Genomic DNA, 21,892 nt, shown 5'->3' with positions numbered 1-21,892 from the left:
CGTTGTACAGCTATGGCTTGGGACCTGCCACCCCAAATGTTCACTGCCTGCCAAGACCAAATCAGCAGTGACTTAAGGTAAGGAACAGGACAGAGAGGTAAATGAGAAAGAAGAAAAACATGCCTGTAAGCCAAGAAAGAGCCTTTAAAGATCTCTGATGTGGAGAAAACAAGGAAGTTCAATCGTGTATATTCCAACAATTTAATTAAATGATGATATTTATTCCATAGAAAAAACAAACTTCTCCTCAACAAGGAAGGACCGTGAGTACAGCGAATGATTAAGTGATTCACTTCATGGACCTACCTGCCAGCTTTTCTGCTTCCTTGATCTGTATATAAAACCTGTGCTGCGCATCAATGACCCTATTGCTCTGGTGTCCTGTTTTCTCCACCATGCACAGCCTCTCACGCCGGTTCAGTGCCGCCACCCTCTTCCTGGTCCTATGCCTGCAGCTGGGAATCAGCAAGGCTCAGGATAGCACGTGAGTCAAACCCTTCTTTTCTTTCGCAGGAAAGCCATACAGGGGGTTCTCCTCCTGACCTGGAAGCCTGCATACACTTTTCTGTAGATTTTTTAGACTGCAAAGATCTCTAGCCTTGGAAGCTCGCATGGACCTCATGGCAGGTTCCATTCCCTTGGTAGGCTTCATACATTCCCTTCACATTTCCTCTGGGTGTATAGGCTTGCCTAAGAAATAAAGCCCCCACTGTATATAAGTTTTCCATAAACAATTAGTTTTACTCTCTTTGATCTACTTACTGTTCAGAATTTTACTCAGTTTACCTCAAAAAGGTAAAAAAAAAAAAAGTCTGTGAGTTCTAGCAATTGCTTCAGATGCCTTTGGCAGGACTCACTGAAAATGAGAGCTTTTGTCACTGACCCATAGTCTCAGGTTGAGCTAGCCAAACAAGCATCGTAGATATCATTCCTACGATAAAACCAGAAGATAAACACTAGGACCATTAGTAACACTCACACTGAGACCTGGAAGCTTCCATACTGAGCCCCATGTTTGGAGAAAGTAGAAAAGTTGAAGTAGAATGAAGTAAGAAATGAAGCCAGATGCTGTAGGGGGTGGGGAAGCAGAGTTACCCAATTAAACTGGAGATCTCTACATTTGCAGCAGCCTAGGGTGCTGGCTTTATAGATTATGAGCCTTTGGGTGCTCTGGGAAACTTGGCCAAATATATGAACCTAGTGGAAATGTCAAGGTTTTAAGTAGCTCTTATGTAAGCCTCCTGAGAAGCCCTGAAGTTCCAGTTCAGATGGCTTTCTTCCCGGGCCAGGGGAAAGCCCCTGTTGAAATAAGCTTTACGATTAAGGTGACTAGGACAGCACAGCTGGCCAAAAGCTCTCCTGTTTATTACTAAATACCTACCTTGTATGGAACCCTTATCCTAAGAAAAAACTGGCATGGTTAATTGCTATAGCTACCAACCCTAAACTCATTCACAAAACAGAAACCTGGTCTTCATGTATCTTTCCTAGGAAGGAGTCCTAGAGCAGTTGGTACAAGAATTAAAATGTAACATGTTTTGCCCTAGGAAATGGAGCTATGAATAATGCTGTTTAAGAATTCTTTTCTACCCCACTCACTAGCAAAGGACCTTAGCCAAGTTTCTTTATAAAGAAGAAGCAATCCCCTTGGCCCTGAACAGCCTTTGTTGACTAGAGAGGAACACTTGCCTCTTTGCCTCATCTCAGGTTCTTTTTCTCAGCTGTGGTGTGTTCACAATTATAATATGTACAGATTTCCTGTAAACCTAAATAGATATACATTCTTAGGCTATATTCAGAAATCATAAAGGAAGATCTTCAAGGAAGATCTATGAACTCCTCCAGTGTGGAGCTGTTTACATGATTCTGTGGATATAAAGTTCTCTCCTAAGGATGACTTGACTCTTTCATTCCATTCAGTAGACAAGGAGCTAATAAACTGTGTGGCAGTGGTTCTCAATCTTCCTAATGCTATAGCCCTTTAGTACAGCTCCTTATGTGTTGGTGACCCTCCCCCCACAACTGTAAAATTATTTTTGTTGCCTCTTCATAACTGTAATTTTACTACTGTTATGAACTGTGATGTAAATACCTGGGGTTTCTGATAGTCTTGCGTGACTCCTGTGAAAGGGTCATTCAACTCCTCAAGGGGATCATGGCTCACAGGTTGAGAACTACTGCTGTAAGTTGTTAGGAAATGGCATGTGACTGTAGATAGTTTTCTACTTTAAAATTTGTTATTTGAAACTGGAAAAAAAGATGCTCCATTTTAAACAATATATCTGTTGCTTAATTAAACAAAGGTAAACATTCAAACCAGCCAACGCACAAAGATTCCTGAGGATTTTGATGCTCAACAGTTGGTTCAAGCTATATAACTCCCACCTTTGCTCTGTTCCCATGCCTCCTTCCAGCTTGATGCTTTTTTCGTGTGCAGGTCTCTGATCTCTGTGCTCTGTTTTTCTCTTCCTAGAAGTATTCGAAAACCACTTAAATTTTATTTAGACGTTCCAAAATCTGCAATGTCAGGCGAGGAGATCACTGTGAAACTTGGACTTGAGACAGAATATAGAGAATGTTTGGTGGTAAGTAGATACATGGGACAGTGACTCCAAGTCAAAAACTGATTCCTGAGTTATAAATAGGATTAAATTCATCTTTTACGTTAATACTGCATGATAAAAAATAATAAAAAAAAATCCTCATATATGTTTTGTTACCTGAATCTCAGAACAATGTTAAGAACTTGTAGCAGGTGATAATTCCAATTTTACAGATGAAGAAAACCCAGTCCAGAGGAGTCTAGGAAGTAAAAGAGCAAGAAAGAAAGAGGAGGAAAACTGGGTAGTGTTTCCTCCAGGGTCCTAAGCATGACTGGATTTTGATAAGGGCTTTTGAGAACAGGGTTTTCATAAGAACATCCTGAAACCATAGCCATAGGTTAGAGCAAAGGTAAGAAGAAAACATGGGTGACCTGGTTCTTCTCCAGTAATACCCCAAGCTGAGCCTGCTTTCCTCTTGGCCTTCCTCTGCCTCCTGATCTGACAAGATCAAATCCCCAGGGTATACAGAAGGGGGTTCCCAGCTCTATACACTGAACAACCTGAAGATAGAACACAGCATTATGCTACACTTCCCTACAGCATGCCTTTCTTAATTCAAGCGAGATCTCAAGAACAATGATCAAATAAGAAACAAAATAGTACCAGGAGAAGACCATTCATTAAAATATAATCAAGAAATAGCCTCATCCTGATTAAAGAAAGACTCTTGGACATGTTGCAAACATATACCAAGGCCTTTATCAATTTTTTTCTGTTTACAAGAACATGAACTATGCTTGTTAATGTGGGTGCAGGATGGAGGTTGATTCATAGTTTTGAAATTTGTGTTTTGTTAGTCATAATCACAGATGACATTGAGGAAAATGTTTGTACAAGGAATACAAAAAAGACTTCTGTAATAAAGATAGTTTCTGGTCATGACAAACAACAAAAGTCTATTTGCACCCTTAAAAAGTTAATGTAATAATTGTGTTAAGCTCAACAAAATGACATGTGATATTATAGTGAATAAATTTTTGATTTTATGAATCATGCTTCTAATACAAAAGAGTGAACTTATAAAAAAAAAAAAGGCCCACCCAAGGAGAAGCAAAAGAGGTAAAAATACCTTAAACAGTAATTTTTTTTCAACCAAGATTTGTGTAAAAAGAAATTTCATCTGTTTTGAGCAGCCTCATTATTTTGCTCTGGCTAGCCTCAAACTCATTATGAGCTCAAAGTAGGTGGCTTCCCTGATCCTCCTGCATCAGATTTTCACGTATCGGGATTATAGATATAGACTATAGCCATCCCATCCTGCCCCAAACAATTTTTAAAGATTTTTTTTTTATGTGCATGAGTGTTTTATGTACCATGAATGTGCCTGGTGCCTGTAGAGGCCAGAAGAGGAAGCTAGATACCCTGAAACTGAGGTCTCAGGTGTTTGTGAGCTGCCGTGTGGGTGCTGAAAACTGAGCCTGGATCGAAAAGCTCTTTACCACTGAGCCATCTCTCCAGCCCACCCAGCCATTTATTTTCATTTAGAGCTTTCTGAGGTGGGGTGTGAGAGAGGCTCAACATATGACTATAACTATAAAGTATATTTATATTCTAAAACTTGTGAGGAATATATTTCTTTTTATGATTGAAAATCTCTCTTTTTTATAGTAATTACAATGTTTTTCAACTGAACACTTAACAACATTTAGTCTGGGGCTAACATTTTTTCATTTTAGAATTAAAACAGAATAGCATATACCTGTGATTATAAGCTTGAACATAAGGACCAGATCGTTCTTTAGGACTAGAGAGAACTTGTGGTGAACCACAATCTTCAGCATCTTTGTGCAACAGACCATTTTCCAGATCTCATAAAGTCTATAATTTACTTAACAGAAAACTTCTTCTAAGAGCAAAACGTACACTTCATTACATGAGAAACTACCATTTTTAATAATGATGATAAAATTACCCAATACAGTAATCTCTGTGTTTATTAATGAATGACTCCCAAATCTAACACATATGAAATGCAAGCAAAGGTAAATTCACTTTATAAAGACACTGTCTGGGATAGCTGTGGCTGGCTCAACTTAAAGAAGGAAGTACTGGGATGGCCTTTGACTTTTTACTGCACGTAATGTGTAGGCACATTCACTGGACTCTGATTTATTGTTTCACTCACATAATTTCTAAAAATTCTAACTCATGAAGAGATCTCTCAATACCAGAATGGAACTCTCTCTAAGATGTCCGCATCCCCGTGCTATTAACAGGACGTTAAATCGCATTTAAAGGCATTTTCCCCATCATCTTTCGCACTTACCGAATTCTATTCACAGGTCCTTCTGGGCAGACCTTCCCTAAGACAAAACTCCTATGTTAGGCCCCAGAAACAGGAGCTGATGTGTCCAGTTATCTGAGGTCTTAAGTTTGAAAAGCAAGGAAATTGGCCCTTCTGCTGACTCCCCAGGGGAGGCCTTGCCTTGGAGGAGGTGGGGATGGGGGGAAGGATTGGGAGAAGGTTGAGGGCGGCAGGAGGGAAAGAAGGGGCACCTGTGGCTGGTATGTAAAATGAATAGGAAGTTTGTTAATAATAAAAAACTAACTAGCAAAAATGGAAAGAAGGAAAGAAAGAAAGAAAGAAAGAAAGAAAGAAAGAAAGAAAGAAAGAAAGAAAGAAAGAAAGAAAGAAAGAGGAATTGGCCTTAAGAATTATTTGCTTATCTAATGGTGGCCAGACAGGGGCAGAGGGAGTAACTTTTTTTTTTAATTTATTTATTTATTTTATTTTACAATACTATTCAGTTCTACATAACAGCCACAGATTCCCTTGTTCTCCCACTTCCTGCCCCCCTCCCCTTGCCCCCAGCCCACTCCCCATTCCCACCACCTCCAGATCAAGGCCACCCTCGAAGACTGAGATAGACCTCATAGACTTAGTCCAGGCAGGTCCAGTCCCCTCCTCTCAGATTGAGCCAAGCGTCCCTGTACAAGTCCCGGGTTTCAAACAGCTATTTTAATTTTACAGTTGGAATATGTGGGAGCAGGAGATTAATTCAATTGTCATAGAGTTAGAAGGGGCTACAGTTGGGGCTACAGTTCATTCTCACAAAGCCTTGTCTTGGCATATACATTTAAAGAGCTGGGCTGCCATCCCACTGGGTCCCAGAGTAAAAACTCACACACGTCATTTCCGAGAACTGTAGCTGATACCAAAAGCAAACCTTCCCCCAGGAGATAGCCACAGTAGGCTTAATCTCATTGCCTGGTGGATTCACTTACATCCTTCTGAATCTTATACTCAGACTTCTCAGGCATGAGTCCACAGGTATGAAGAGGGAAAGCCTGTGGAATGATAATACAATGATGAATATAAAGTCTATGTGCCACTAATCTATCTCAGCTATTTCCTCTCTTGTATTGTCCTCTTCTTCCCATTTTCTGGACTAACAGTAGGCCATCTCTCCCCACCAGGTCAAAGCTTACCTTGTAAGTCCTACCCCAATGGAAGGTAACTTCAGTTTTAACCAAACCCGCTGCCTCTGTAATGATTATAGAGTAACATTCTACTGGGACTTTCCAGTCCACGGTAAGTAAGAAGAACTACCTGCCAAAGAGAAAACATTAGAACAAGTATGGCTTCAGAACTTCCATGTGGAAGAATAGAAAGGCAAGGTGGAGGGTGGAAAGGAAGCCCATGAGGACAATTCCCGCATTCTAAAGCTGTAGAAAGCTTTGGGAAGAAAGACTAAATAGGATATTGATTTGCAAATGATTTGAGGAAGCTAAATGCCAGGAGGCAGTTACCTGGTCCTGGCAGGAAAAAAGGAGGACCTTAAAGTGTCTGAGAGATTGTCTTTGTCTTCATCTCTTCCAGAAACTGTCAATTTTGCAATAGTGGTTGAAATTACTAAGGATAAAAACATCTGCCCTAACGATGTGGCAGTGGTGCCCATCAATGGAGACAGGTATCACACTTTTCGCACTGTGTCCGTGATCTAATGGAAGCTTTTTATGTCTCTGAAAGCCAAAGTAATTTTTCTCTAAGTAAAATTGACCGGAATATCCATGACCGTGGTTAAATAAAATTCTTATAAGCTTCTCCATGTATTACTGTGTCTTGCCACCAAAATCCTCGTCAAAGTCAGCAAAGTACCCCAAATTTCTTACATTATTCTCTCAACAAACCATTATTGAGATTTTTATGAGTTCTTACGATGCGCTGACATAAAAAGGAAAAGAAGGACTGGAGTGTTACCTCAGTGTGTAATGTGCTTGCCACATAGGTGTGAGGTCCTGGCTTTGAATCCTAAGAACCCATATAAAGCCAGAAATGGTAGCACACGTTTGTGATCCCAGTGCTTCTACAGTGAGACAGGAGCCAGAGATAGAAGTATCCCCAGAAGTTCTTGAACAAACTAGCTGGGTGTGTGAAGTGGGGAACCACTGTGGATGTTCTCTTAAACTGGTAGACGTCAAGGACCAACACTTGATACTGTCCTTTGTTCTTCATAAGCATTCCATGGCACAGTGGCCAGCATGCTCACCCATAAACACAAATCATACAAACACACAACAACAACAACAAAAAAAAACTTTCAAAGAAAGAAGAACTAGAGAAGAGAAGATGTGAGAATGATGGCCAAACCCCAGCTGCAGCCCCTTCTAACTCTCTCAGAGTAGAAAGGTGATGACTCTGGTGGTCCAAAGACTCAACAAATAAGAAGGAGAGCCAGGGCAGGACGCCAAGCTCTATATTGCTTGGCTTTTCTCCATCCTATTGCCCTGCAGGAACTCTACCTTCAGATTCCAAGAGATGGGAGTGATTTGAAACCAGGGAGCTGGGACAGTCTGTAGTCCTTGCCATGAACTACAGCATTGTGTGATATTCTGTTGTTTCTTCTCAACCCGTTATAAGCAAGAAGCTGTGACTGTCTGGAGCACTCTCACTGGATACACCTTTGCTATGTGTCCTCAGGCACAGCAAATGTGGCTGGCCACAAATGAAGGCAAAGATCCCTTAGGTGCTTCCTCTGAGAGGCCTCACTACTTCTTTTTGGTAGAACTGAGACATGAGTAAGGGTAACAAAGTAGGTGAAGCAAATTCTAGAAGATGGAAAAGCAGATCAAGAACCCAAAGCATGAAAAGGTAGCATATGTCTGGTACCGAGCATGAGTAAGTGGAAGGGCGAAAGAAGATGCTACAAGAAGGATCAGAATCAGAACAGACTGTGTGTATCTAGACAAGAAAATGAAACATGTCCTCCAGGCCAGTAATCCTAGATGAGGACCCGAATTCTGGAAAGGGAAAGAAAGTTGTTCAAAAAGATTATCTAAGATGTTATTAGGACACTAACACCAAATGCATGTGTCAAATATGGGCACTGAAGCCTTACTTCCTTCTGAAGGCACGGCATTGTCTTCTATAAAGATTTACATCTCTGCAGAGGGGACAATTGGGATTCCTTTTAGAGTGCACTTCCTCAAGGTACTCTTTCCTGGTATACTGGTTTTTAACACCTGCATTAGACATTGTCCCTGTACAACCCTCTCTTTGGCCTGGTTGTGGCAGATTATTATCATTCTGAAGATATTTGCTATTTCCCAGGTGTAAGGTTATCAGTTAGTCTTGTTCTGTGTCTGTAATCATTTCCCTGAGCCTTTGCTTCAATTCTGTATCTGCTGTAAAAAACTCAGAAAGTCACATTTAAAGTGTAATTTGAATTGTCTAGTATCCTCAAAGTATGCTTTTTAGCTTTTTCTTAATGTTTGAAGCAGACTAGCTGTGAAGTAAACATCTATTAATATTTTACATTAAGAAGAAATTAATAGTCTTCAATTTTAGTAAACATTATCATATATATATATATATATATATATATATATATATATATATATATATTTCTTTTTCTGGCTTGGTCCTAATTCCTTTCTATTTTCATTTTGGAACTATATTTACTTAAGGACAAAACTACCATTTAAACTTCTTTCTCATCTGAAAATATTCTTTTTTTCTTTAATTTTCGGTAGCTTAAAGCCCAGGTTGAGTTTAATCTCTACTGCACCATTTCCACTATATGATGAGTTAATGTTTTTCCTATCAAATTTATAATTTGTAGCTCTGCCTATGAAGCTCATGATGAACAGTATGTGCACACAGTCCCTTGTTTCTTGTGGTGTTCAGTATTGGATCTTTATAGAGCCCACAAGCATGCAACAAACGTCTTTTCTGCAAAATAGTTCTCTATGGGATGACATCATTTTAGAAGCCTGTTGGTCAAATCTGCAACCTTCTTCTTGGTTTTCCAAAACTGTTGCTAATATCATTAATTTGCAATATATGCCTATTCATCCAAAGCATCTGCCAGATGATATTGAAAAATACATGTAAAAGTTTGAGCCTTCTGAAGAACCTCCTACCCCCTGTTTTATTCTCTAGATATTGCTCAATCTTGGGCTCTTTTCTATCTCAAAGTAAGAATGATTAAATACAACGTTGCTGAGAACAATAGATATTGCTTCCAAAATCCAGGTCTACTTAGCACTCCGATGATTTTATTAGATTTAGGTTTTTACAAAATGTAAATCCCCAGTCCATTAAATGCCTAAACTCCTCTCTATTAGATAGCCCTTACATACCTGCAATGTACAAGTATCTAGAGAGATGTCTATGGTGTCTGTCTGTTGCTTCCTATGCCAGAGATTCTAACACAAGATGAACTACCAACCTATAAATTAGTACTGTATCCTGAAGCATGAATGTCAGTGTATCCAAGTGGTACAGTTTCAATGTTAACATCACATTGAAATATCCTCCTGCTTTAAAAAATAAGAAGGAAATTGTCATTTTGAACAACATAGATAAATATGGAAGGCCTCATAGACTTTCCCCCATCCACTTTAGCATGTCTATTTTTGTTATCCCTATACCATTCATGTTTAGGTCTTAAGGGTGTAGTTTTTGACATTCCTAGCAGATACAGGCTCACAGCAAACTCCCTGATCCTCTGGCTCTTAGTCTTTCCACCACCACCACCCCCTTACAGATCCTTAGTTGCAGGAGTTGTTTTACCATACACAAAGAACTACAGGCCACTAAGGAATGCTGAGAGAGGGAAAAATAGTCTTTCCCAGCAAAGAGCACACCAATTGATTACCCAATACCAAATGGTCAGTCCTGAAGAAATATATAGAAATAACATTATACAGACTGAGCAAGTTATCTTTAGGAATATATGCATATAACAACAATGAAAAAGAGGCTATCAATTTGAAAGAGAGCAAGCAAGGATATACAGGAGGGTTTGGAGGGATGAAAGGAAGGGGGAATAATGTAATTATATTATATTCTCAAAAATAAAATAAATATTTTTTAATCCTGAAAGGCACTAGACTAGATAAGAAAAGTCAACCAGAAGTAAAAATCCTGTATGTTTCTACTTATAAGAGATCATTGAAGTAGTCAAAGTCATAGAGACGAAGATTCTCCATGGTTGACACTGCAGATGCCTAGAAAAAGAAGTTTTTCAGGTCCTTTTTATGCCTTTGCCTACCCCCAGTGTCTATATTGCTATGCACGACAATCCCTACCAGCCGCTATGCGAACCTTCTCTAGCCCGGTAAGAATGCAGTGTTGTCCCATACACGAGAGCCAGAAATGGTTCAGTGGGGGGAAAAAAGCACTTCAAAACCCTAGAAAGTCTTCAACGCTAACTTAGCATAGATCTAGAAAGTCTCATTTTTCTGGAGTAAATAGAAGTACTGTTTTTGCCATTGTTTACCAACTATTTCTCTCGGGATTGTGCTATGGTTTCACTGTGGTAAGTAGCTCTCTTCTATCTCTAATTCATTTCATTCCCTTGCACAAGTTAACATCACATTTTGTAGCTAGTGTTCTCCACATTTTCAGAAGGAAATATCCCATTTACATCTTAGTCTTAAAGTCCTCACTTGGAGCACACTACATGAAGTATCCAGAATCTTCAAGAAAGATAAAGAATAAGCCTGGGTGCCATCAGCTCCTAAAGGAAGGCAGAGGAATAAAAAAGTATTTCACCTTCTCAGAAACCAGAACATAAAAATATTATAGAACAGTTCTATGTACATCTTTTGGATGTGGACACTATAGTTAAAGCCATACTTTTATGAGACTGAATAAAATTGAAATAAGCTTCATTGAAATGTTATGCTTCTGTTAAAAATTGTAGTAGAGATAAAAGTAAGCAGATAGTACATTGGGGAAAAATAACCTATAGCCAGGACTTAAATTGTTAATAAAATATGCATCCCTGAAAGGATCAAAACTTACAAAATCAATAATATCAATACAAGGCAAGGACCTTGTTCTCTAGACTGGGAAACCAAACACCCAGAACAATGTGGAAGCTGTCAAGTATAGTGAGAGAAAATTCTCCCTGGTTTAAGAGAGACACTCCAAACTCCAATTTTAAGACATGAGACAGAAATCTAAATGTCCATCCAGGGCTGGAGAGATGACTCAGCCGTTAAAGGTTAGGCTCACAACCAAAAATAAATGTCCATCCAATAGTAATCTAGAAGAACAATATAGAATGAAGCAGAAAAAAAAACAAAAAGAAATAAACAGGGAGAATAACCCAATAAGAAACATTGGAAAGAAAAAAATATATGTAGCAAAAAAATGCAATTAAGTGACCTCCCGTGAAATGGACTCAATAAAGAAAATGGTGTAGTTGCCTTGAACTGAGCTTTGCCAATGAAGTACATGTCAGGACACCATATACCCTTATACAAGTGCCCAGAGAGTTGGAGAGAGAACCCTATGCTGCAGAAAACACAAGCCAGAGGCTGAATTCATTTTGCCTGGAAAGGCAAGTGCAGCAGAGCAGGCGTGTGGGCATTGCACCAGAAGAGAAGCACTGGCATTCAAAGTAAAGAGTCACATCATCTAACCTCCATTATTGTAATGTCTCATAAAAGTGTAACCTCAGCTGAGGGTCTACACCATCTCATCTCAGTAAAAATGGCAATCATGAAGAATCTTGGCAAGGATATGAGGAAAGAAAAACCTCTATTCATTGCTAGTGGGGGTGTAAACTGGTGATGCTGCTATGAAAATCAGTGTGGTGGTTTCCAAAAATTAAAGATAGAACTTGTAGCAGGAAGTTTTCCTGTATTCTGCCTGACCCCACAGCCAATCAGTCCCAAGTAAACACACAGAGGCTTATATTAATTACAAACTGTATGGCCTATGGGTCAGGCTCATTATTAACTAACTCTTATAAGTTAATTCATCCCATTTCTATTAATCTATGCTTTGTTACCTGGCTTCCTGGCATTACCTGCTCTCTCTCACATCTTGCTTCTCCTGGCAGCAGCTCACAGTGCCTGCCCAAACCCAGTCTTTCTCCTCTCTCTCTATCCCTCTCAGATTTCCCACCTGACTCCATTCTGCCCTTCCAGAATGCAGCTTTATTTATTAACCAATGGCAACAAAACATATTCACAGCTAAAAGAAAGACATTCCAAGCAAGAACTACCCAAGTTCAGCTCTAAAACTGGTGGGTCACTACCCAAATGATTCTATACTTTATCACAGAGAATCTTGCATAGTTCTGCTTATTGCTGCTCTATTCACAAGATCAAGGATATGGAATCAGTCTAGATGCCCATCAATGCATAAATGAATAACGAAAACACAGTACATACACTCAGTGAAATTTTATTCATCCATAAAAAGTGGAAATGTGAAAATTTCAGGAAAATAGATGGCTCTTGAAATTATTTTATTATACAAGGTAACACAGACTTAGACAAATATGCCATGTACTCTTATTTCCACATTCTAATTATTGACATTTATAATATTAACATTACATGTATACACACACAGGCACAAATGCTGGGATAGTTCATGAAACTGGAACATGGATCATGAGAGGAAAAAAGAGTTCAAATGAAAGGAAGAAGGTAGCAGAATACAAACGGCATGGACATGAAAAGAGGACTTTTGTAGTTGGAGGTTTACACGGTTGAGAGGGGATGGAGGAGAGGAGCAGGGAGGAGAACCAACTAAAACAAAGTGCATCTGAAAATGCTATAACTTCTACTATATGCCAACACTTAAAATATAAAAAAAATGCTATAACTTAGAAGGCAGTTAGGTTTCCCATAAGTATATCAGTTTAAGCCTTTTCCCTTAATTTCCCAGTATTAAAATGTACCAGAATGGATTTGACATTTCCATTTTGTACTCCAACTATGCCAAGGTTTTCTCTTGGAGAATATGAGATGCCTTCCTCAAATAAAATCACATCTGGCTCTTTCCTGTAGTTTTCCAGAAATATTAAAATGATTCCCTAAAGATTCTCTGAATTCGATGGGAACATTTTGTAATATGTCGCCATTTCACCTCTAATTTTGGTCATTTAGATCTCATCTCCTACACTCAGTTTAGTTGAATGTTTTTCATTTATTTTTTTCCAAAGAAAATAACCTTTTTTGTGGTTCTTTTTCTTGTTCTTTAAGTCTCCATTCTATTAATGTCTGTCTTGATTTTGTTACTTCTTTTGCCACCTACACTTTTAGGGTTTAGCTTTTTTCTGGTTTTCTTTTTAGAACCTGAAGTGTGATGTGTTTTTCATTTGAGATCATTCTGATAAACACTCATAGCCATGTCTTTCGTTCTTGTAGGAAGCAAATGACTGGAAGAAGTTGTTTTGTTTCTTAGTCTAAGACAGAGTTATCAGCATGTTTGCATGAACTGCTGTAACCTCTCTTTGCCTTGGATCTTTTTTCTGTTGGACTGGTAACTCCACTTTAGTTCCAGTTACCAGACACTTTGCGTTTGTTTTAGCTAATGACATTGCCAGAATCTACAAGTGCATTTTAAATATTTTATTTATTTACTCTCTTCTCTCTCTCTCTCTCTCTCTCTCTCTCTCTCTCTCTCTCTCTCTCTCTCTCTCTGTGTGTGTGTGTGTGTGTGTGTGTGTGTGTGTGTGTGTGTGTGTGTGTGTGTGAAGACACATGTGAAGACATATCTGTGGAAGTCAGAGGACAATTTTCTGGAGTCAGTTCTTTTCTGACATCTGTGGGATCTAAAAATCAAACTCAGCTCACCAGGCTTGGTGCCATATTGTCAGTCCTACAAATGAAGTTTTTATGGCATAGAAGATTTTATTTATCTGGGCAGTCCCCAAGGTGCTTTATATAACTTGTCTCATTTCTAGCCCTTCCTCAACACCCACACGGCAGCTTTGCCATTTGGACACTTGTTCCAAGTGAGAGACTATGTCTGTCTCCTTAAAACAAAGCCCAAGGAGGAAAGTGAGTTTTTGGGTTTTTTTTAGTTGTTTAAAACAGAATTTACTTGGAATATAATAGGGGCTCAGGTAATGTGCTGTTTAATCATGATAACAAGTTAAGAGTTTAAAATAAATAACACTGGGTAAAAGTTTTTGTAGGAAAGGAAATTCAGCTACAGAGCTAGTTATTGCCTGTGTACCCTAAACTCCTCAGGTACTCATTTCCAATTTAGGGTCAAGTGGCTTCAGTAACTCTCATAAAGAAAATCTGTAAGAAAAAACACTTTTTTTAAAATTTTTTGAATCTTTGTCCCTTTCTTTAAACATAGATTTTTTTTCTCATACAATATAATCTGGATGTAGTTTCCCCTCCCTCTACTTGTCCTAGCTCCCAGTTCCTCCCCACCTCTCCTCCCATTCAGATCCCTCTCTGTCTCTCAAAAGAAAAGAACAGATTTCTAAGAGATAATAACCAAACATGACAAAATAAAATATAAGATAAAGTAAAAAACCATCACATCAAGGCTAGACAAGGCAACCCAACAGAAGGTAAAGAGTCCCAAGAGCAAGCACAAAATATGAGACCTAGTTGTTCACAAACTCTGGAGTCCCATACAAATACTAAGCTGAAGGCTATAATAGATACACAGAGGACCTGGTGCAGACCCGTGCAGGCCCTGTGCTTGCTGCTTCAGTCTCTGTCAGTTCATATGAGTCTTGCTCAGCTGATTCAGAGAGCCTTGCTCTCATGGGGTCCTCCCTCCTCTCTTGCTCTTACATTCTTTCTGCCTCCTTTTCGTCTGGGTTCCCTGAGCTCTGAGGGGATGGTTTGATGGAGATATCCAATTTAGAGCTGTATGTTCCAAAGACTCACTCTCTCTGCATAATGTCACTGTGGGTTTCTGCATCTGTGCCCATCTGCTGCATGAGGAAGCTTCTCTGATGATGGCTGAATAAAACACTGATCTATGCATATTGCAGAATATCATTGGAAGTCATTTTATTGACACTTATTTTTTTCAGATCAGTAGTGTTTGGTTTTACCCTGGGCCTATGGACTATCTAGTCTCTTGTTCTTAGTCACTCAAACAGTGTCAGTTATGGGTTCCATCTCTCGGAGTGGGCCTAAGTCAAATCAGACATTGGCTGGCCACGCTCACAAGTTCTGTGCTGCCATTGCCCTAGCATATCTTGTATGCAGGACAAACTCTAGGTCAAAGGTTTTGTGGCTGGGTTGATGATTTTGTTTCTGTTTTGGTAGCCCGCAGAGTACCTTCCTGCACCAAAGACACTAGAACACTAGGAGTGAAGGCTCTATGTAGGCACCAGCTTGATTTCTCCAAGTTCAGTGAGTTGTGGGGGTTTTGTTCTCAGCAATGGGGCCCTGCTGTCAGCTTGCTGATAGCAACTCATTTTCTTAGCAAACACCTGGGTTGTTTGGGGATTTCCGTGGGATCTCCTTGCAATTCAATTAAATGTAACCCAGCCCTAGTACTGGAAGCCTCCTTTGGTGAAAGAGATGACCAGTTGGGACTCTGTATCTTCCATTATTAGGAGACCTCATTGGGATCACCTTCATACAACTGTCCCTAAGAGAATAGATTATATGGGTGGACTTGGGGCAGGTGGGGACAGGACCAGGAGGATCAGGTGGGGAGGAGGAAGGAAGATAGAGTTGAGGGAAGGAATGCAGGGAGAGAGAAACAACATTTTTGAAAATCAGTCCTAAATTAAAAATGCTTATGTTGGGAAGAAGAGGTAATGTGAAATAAGATTTGACTATAAGGTGTTTAAAGAAGTCAGTTGGGTGCTTAGAATAAGTAGGCCAACATCAGAATCTAGGGGAAAAAATAATTTTTAAAAAACTGAGCTGTGATGTTGACTAAGAGAGAAAATGAATTTTCATATATCCAAGAGATAAAAACTATGAGAGTAGAGCAGGGAACACTGAATGAATCAGTAACTACTGACATGGCCACACGAGCTTCCCTGAGGAAAATATTAGTCATTACTTTCCTTCTGCAGTGAGCATTCAAGGACCAATCAAAAGCTATGTGAGGAATCTGGAAAGATTTGTAAGTATCTATTTGACTACTGGATGTGTGAGGAAAGAACTTGTGAAGCCTAGATGATCTCTACTTTCCAACTTAAAGGTTCACCTGTACTCGTTCAGTTTTATGTCAGAGTCACCTCAAGTTAAGAGTCAGGCAGAAAATCTAACAATGAAAACATCATCAGCTGAAATGGAAGGCAGAATTATTGAAAATGGAGGTTTATTAGGAAAACCTAACAATGAATTACGGTGGAGATGAAGGTAAGTAACACAGGACACAGAGTTAGAGATATGAGGACAATGATGAATATATGGTGGCTTGTCAATTTCTGACCAGTAAAAAAGCAATCAAACTACAAATACCAAAGAAAGCTTGAGCAATGGTAAAAAACAAAACAAAAACCCATACTATCTGACATATCACAGCATGTACCCTCCTAGAAACCAGAGACAAACACCCAAGTGAAAAGCCATTTTAACACAATCTGTAATTGTGTTAAATGTGTAATTGTGTCAATATAATAGTTGAACCTGATTTTTGATAAAGAAGCCAAAACTGTAAAATGGGGGGGGGGGAGAAGCATCTTCAATAAATGGTGCTGGAATAACTGGATATCAACACGTAGAAGACTGCAAATAGATCCATATCTGTCACCATGCACAAAACTCAAGTCCAAGTGAATCAAAGACCTCAACATAAAACCAGTTACACTGAACCTGAAAGAAGAGAAAATAGGAAGTACTCTTGAATGCATTGGCACAGGAGACCACTTCCTAATTATAACACCAGTAGCACAGACACTGAGAACAACAATTAATAAATTGGACCTTCTGAAACTGAGAAACTTCTGTAAGGCAAAGGACACAGTAAATAAGACAAAAATGACAGCCTACAGAATGGGAAAAGATTTTCACCAACCCCATATCTGACAGAGGGCTGGTTTCCAAAATATATAAAGAACTCAAAAAACTAGACATCAAAATAACAAACAGTCCAATTAAAAAATGGAATATAGAGCTAAACAGGTAATTCTCAAAGGATGAATTTCAAATGGCCGAAAGACATTAAGTAATTGCTCAAAATATTCTTGACTCTAAGACACAGTTTTAAGAATTTGTAATATTCTATTACTAGAACACTAATTAGTTTATTCATTTACTTACTCTGGTATTAGATGTTTATTATGTAGCATGTCTGTGCTCTCAATATCAACTTAGAAACACACCTTGGAAAAGGCCATTACCAAATATGGTTTCTTAAACTAAGCCCCTAAAACTATGACTTGAGATTCAATTTTTTTTACTTTATTACGTTCCCAGTCTGTAGCAGTGATAATAGAAGATGCACTGGTGTTGTTTTATTCTTTAATAACCAAATTTTATCTTATCAATAAGTTATTGGTCAAGTTCTACAGGATGGAAGCTTTTATTATAAAAAAGTGATAATAAACAGCATAATAAAGTGATTATTAAACTGTGAAATTAAATCTTCAAGATTTAAGAGTCCAATGTTTGTTAACGTATAAAACAAATTTTAAAAATCAAAAGATAGAAACAGTCCATCTCTAGAGGCTAACAAGCTACATCACCTGCAAAGTAAGAGGAGAGGGTGCCCTAATTCTTTTTGTGAAGAAAAAAGTGGATATATTGGTCCTGTTTTGAAGAAAGGTGTGGGGCATGGTTCACCCCTGACTCAAAAAGAAAAGCATTAATAAATCCCCTAAATAGAAAGATAAACTGTACATATTCATGAAGGACAGAAGCACATCCCCTTGTGTCTATTTGGATTAAATTTACAGTCATAGAAATCACCACTGTGTGATAGATATGCTCTCTCAGAATAGGAAGGGCAGCATATACCTTAATATGCAACATGAAAGTAGTCTTTAAAGGCCAGAGGCTAATTTCATGTATCCAAGAAAGATGCTATATCAAAATAACACTTGCTGACAGCCAGGAACTCATAACAGAACCAAGGTAGGAAACTTTGTTCCAGAGTCATTAGTTAACTTAACATCCTACTAAACATCTGATTTAACATCCTACTAAAAGGTTCAGAGGGTAAAGTGCTCTTTAGAAATGAAATACATATATACATATATATATTCCTAAAAAATAAGGTGAAGAGCAATTACAGGTGAGAATACCTGCCCAATATATATATTTCTTCATTGATATATATAATATACTAGATAATTAATAAATAAAGAGAGAATTATATTACAACAAATATTTAAAAGCTTTTAGATATAAATGAGAATTTCTGAAAAACAAAATCACAAAAGACTAAGAGTGTACTTTGCTCCGCAAGAAACTACATCAAAATGAACATGCTTATGGAGTGTTTTGATCAATGGGAAATTCTCAAAAGGAAAACTTGTGTTACATGCAAGTCAAACATTTAAATATCAAAAATAAGTCAGGTCTGGGTAGATGGCTCAGTGGCATGCTTACTGTTAGGTCTCAAACCTATGACAAAGGCTGGGTGCCTATTTAACACATCAAAGTGAACCTGGCAGCCAGGTTCACCAAGCATCCCTCAGTCTCTACCTGTTAAAGAGTATGGCTGTCATACACTGCCTCTTACCCTGAACTTCCCTAGCCCAGGGGCTAGGCTGCTCTCCCCCAAACTGCCCTTTCCTATATAATCCAGCCATTTGTGTTATCTGGCCCTTTCATCTAACCCTTACTTTGCTGGCTCTCCCTTTTCCCCTGTCCCCTGTCCCCTCTCCCCTCTCTCCCCTCTGTGGTGACATTTTGTTTGTGCTCTCATAAATAAAGTTTGCCTGGAGATCAGAGTGCAGATCTAGCCACTTGAGGCCAGGCAGCCTTGGCACACACCTTTAATCCCAGCACTGGGGAGGAGGAAACAGAAAGTGATGTAGCTGGGCAGAAGAGGAAGTGATAAGGCAGGGTGGAGACAGGAGCTTGGCCCTTCAGGCTGAAAATTCCACAGAGGTAAGAAGTCTCCCTGGTGACTGGCTCCTTTACTGATCTTTCAGCATTTACCCCAGTACCTGGCTCCAAGTTTTTATTCAGACCAATTAGAATTTGTGCTACACCTCTCCCTTCTCCCTTTCCCCTTCCTCTCTCCCCTCTCTCCTCTCCCCCTCCCTTTTCTCCCCCTCTCCCCTCTCTTCTCCCCTCTCCCTTTTCTCCTCTCCCTTGCCCCCTCTCATGTTTATTCTGGACTCTCCCAGATGTGCCTGCCTCTGGCTATGCTCTCCCTTTTATCTGCAATAAACCGTCTCCTCCACCATACCCACCTAGGAGCAGTCATGTTCTTCCTTTTTATTTCTTTTTTTCCATTCACTTATAGCACAGGCTTGTGAGCTTGGATTTGAATCTTCATCATTCATGTGAAGCATTGAGAGTGGCTGAATGCCCCTGTGGCCCCAGCATCTGGGAAAAGTTTTCAAAGACAATACAAGCCAACTCCAGGTACCTGGTGGCAACCAGTGTAGATGAAACAGGGAGCTCTAGGTTCAGTATCACACCTTGTTCAAAAAAAAATAAGGTGGAGAGACATAGAGGAAGAAACTCACTTCTGGCTTCCAAACATGCATGCACAGGTGAGAATACACACCCACACATGTACACAAGTGTAAACTACACACACACACACACACACACACAAAAAAAAAAAAAAAAAAAAAAAACAAGAAACCAAGATTTTCCTCACAGGGAATCCCAAGATTGCTCAGCTCAGCCGAATTTGGTCATTGACATGCAATGAGACTGAAATGCCAGTTAGGGCCACTTTTCAAGTTGGCAAGCCTAGGTTTTGACAGCTTGACTGTGCTCTTACTTCAACAGTGCAAGAATTTTTCAACACCACAAGATCCTGTCCGCTATTCAGAAGCAGAGAGGCAGAGAAGGTGCCTTTGCTATATAATTTAACAGAAACACCCAACTCAGTGACTAGGTAAGACACCCTACCATCTACACTTCTTTGTGTTCCAAGTTAATTATGCCAATGCCCCATCCCCCAAAATGAAAGAAATTTAACTTTCTTACTACTGCTTAAATAAATAAAAATAAAGAGACGCAGTAGGTTGAATGAGAAATGTTACCAATATGCAACAGTATTAGAACAATTAGTCCATAGCTGGTGGTGCTATTTGGAACGGTTATGGAACTTTGGGAGGCAGAGCCTTGCTGGAGGAAATGCATGGCTGGGGTGGGGTTTGAGAGTTTATAGCCTCCCCTCACTTCCGGTTCACTCTTTCTGCTTCCTGTATGGTTGAAGATGTGATCTCTCAGCTTCCAGCTCTTTTTACCATGCTGCCACTTGCTGCACACCATGGTGAGTCTTCCCTCTGGAACTGTAAGCCCAAAAAAATGTTTCCCAAAGTTGCTTGTGATTGTGCTATTTTTAGCACAGCAACAAAAAGGAACCAATGAAATGTTTCTGAGAAGGCCAGGCAAATACGATGACAGGCTCCTAATAACTCAGTTAAGAACCAGGCCTCGCCGGGCGGTGGTGGCGCACGCCTTTAATCCCAGCACTCGGGAGGCAGAGCCAGGCGGATCTCTGTGAGTTCGAGGCCAGCCTGGTCTACCAAGTGAGCTCCAGGAAAGGCGCAAAGCTACACAGAGAAACCCTGTCTCGAAAAACCAAAAAAAAAAAAAAAAAAAAAAAAAGAACCAGGCCTCAGTCTCTGCCTCTTGAAACTGGACAGACACTTTCTGAGGAAGCCATGAACAGAGAGCAATCAATCATCAATGGCCCCTGACAGTAAGGATGAGGAGAACTGCATGTACTAGGCCTGGACAAAACCCCCCTCCCCCCAGGTACCTCAAGGTAATAACCAAATAAGGTCAAAGCCTGGAACTTGTCTAGACTTGCTCAAGAATGGCAAAACTATAGCCTTAGCCAACTCCTGCTAGATCAAACCAATTAGAAATGTATTAACATGATTGCCACTTGTATAAGCCAATCGTAGATAAAATGATCTAGTTGACCCTGAAGCTCCCCTTAGCTGTGCTTAAAAGAAGTTTACATATCCCTATCAAGGTCAGCGCCGTTTTGTATGTACAGGTGAGTGACCCCACGTGCATGCTGGTATAATAAATGCTCTTAGTAATTGAATCATGACTGGTGGTCTTTTATAGGACTTCTCGTGGATCCTAACATCTCCAACTTTACTGCATGAATTTATGATTATAAAGTCAAATTATATCAGAGCTTCTCATATGTGGTGCTTGCTGTGTCTTCTAGTGTCTTGTCTTGTCATATAGCTAAGGTACTTGCAGATCTCTTCTAGTGACCTATTAGCTCCTCCTTGAGCTTTCTCTGCTGCCCTCAGATCCCCAGATTACCAACACACACACTCAACTTCAAAACATAAACAAGCTAGGAGAAGGATAAGACTTTAAAGTAAGTGGGGTTTGCTTTTTACAATAGAAAAGTGAATTTCCTAAATTATAAATAACACCTCCAGAGATTGTTAATCCCACCAGTTAAGACTACTACTATAATCTTCAAGTCAAATTTGAAATAAGCTTTAATTAAATACTAGCCAGGAATATGGACTCTAGCCAGGTCCTTTCCTGGGTTCCCAGAAAATGGTCATGTCATGTTTTGCAGGGTCTTAAAAAGGCCAGGGCCACCATATTTCCCATCAGGTCCAATCGGAAGCAAGCACATACCTCCTGCCCACATGTGATCAATCACATCTGGTGCAGATGTCTCAAACAAACATAGGGCAAACAGGAACTTAAGTCTTAACTGCAAACAGAACTCTTAACCTACAGGGTATATTTTTCCTGCTTTGGTCTCACAGTACCCCCTTGAGGCTTCTTGTTATTGTTACTAATTTTTTTTAATTTAAGAATTTTTTTTATTTATTTTACATACCAACCACAGATTCCCCCCACTCAGTTTTATTCTGAGTCAAATCCTTGACTCTGTGATAGGTACCTGTTTATATTGGGATCTAATAACCATCAGCTTCATGGTTCCTATACATGAATTATCTAGTTAAGGCATTAATGATGCAAGAGCC

At 39.4% G+C, this 21,892-nt stretch overlaps 1 protein-coding gene across 1 annotated transcript; it reads left to right on the top strand.

The window, feature by feature from the left end:
• Positions 1 to 395: 395 nt before the first annotated feature.
• On the top strand, positions 396 to 6,649 carry LOC102926803 (prolactin-inducible protein homolog). Its single transcript, XM_006997148.3, has 4 exons — positions 396 to 484; positions 2,474 to 2,585; positions 6,021 to 6,135; positions 6,424 to 6,649. The coding sequence occupies exons 1-4, from the start codon at positions 396 to 398 to the stop codon at positions 6,546 to 6,548; spliced, it is 441 nt and encodes a 146-aa protein (XP_006997210.1). The 3' UTR covers positions 6,549 to 6,649.
• The last annotated feature ends 15,243 nt before the right edge of the window (positions 6,650 to 21,892 follow it).

Source organism: Peromyscus maniculatus, chromosome 3 (genome assembly GCF_049852395.1).
Source record: "Peromyscus maniculatus bairdii isolate BWxNUB_F1_BW_parent chromosome 3, HU_Pman_BW_mat_3.1, whole genome shotgun sequence".
Taxonomy (NCBI): domain Eukaryota; kingdom Metazoa; phylum Chordata; class Mammalia; order Rodentia; family Cricetidae; genus Peromyscus; species Peromyscus maniculatus.
The sequence above is the reverse complement of the archived record's forward strand: the minus strand, read 5'-3'. Positions and strand labels throughout refer to the sequence as shown.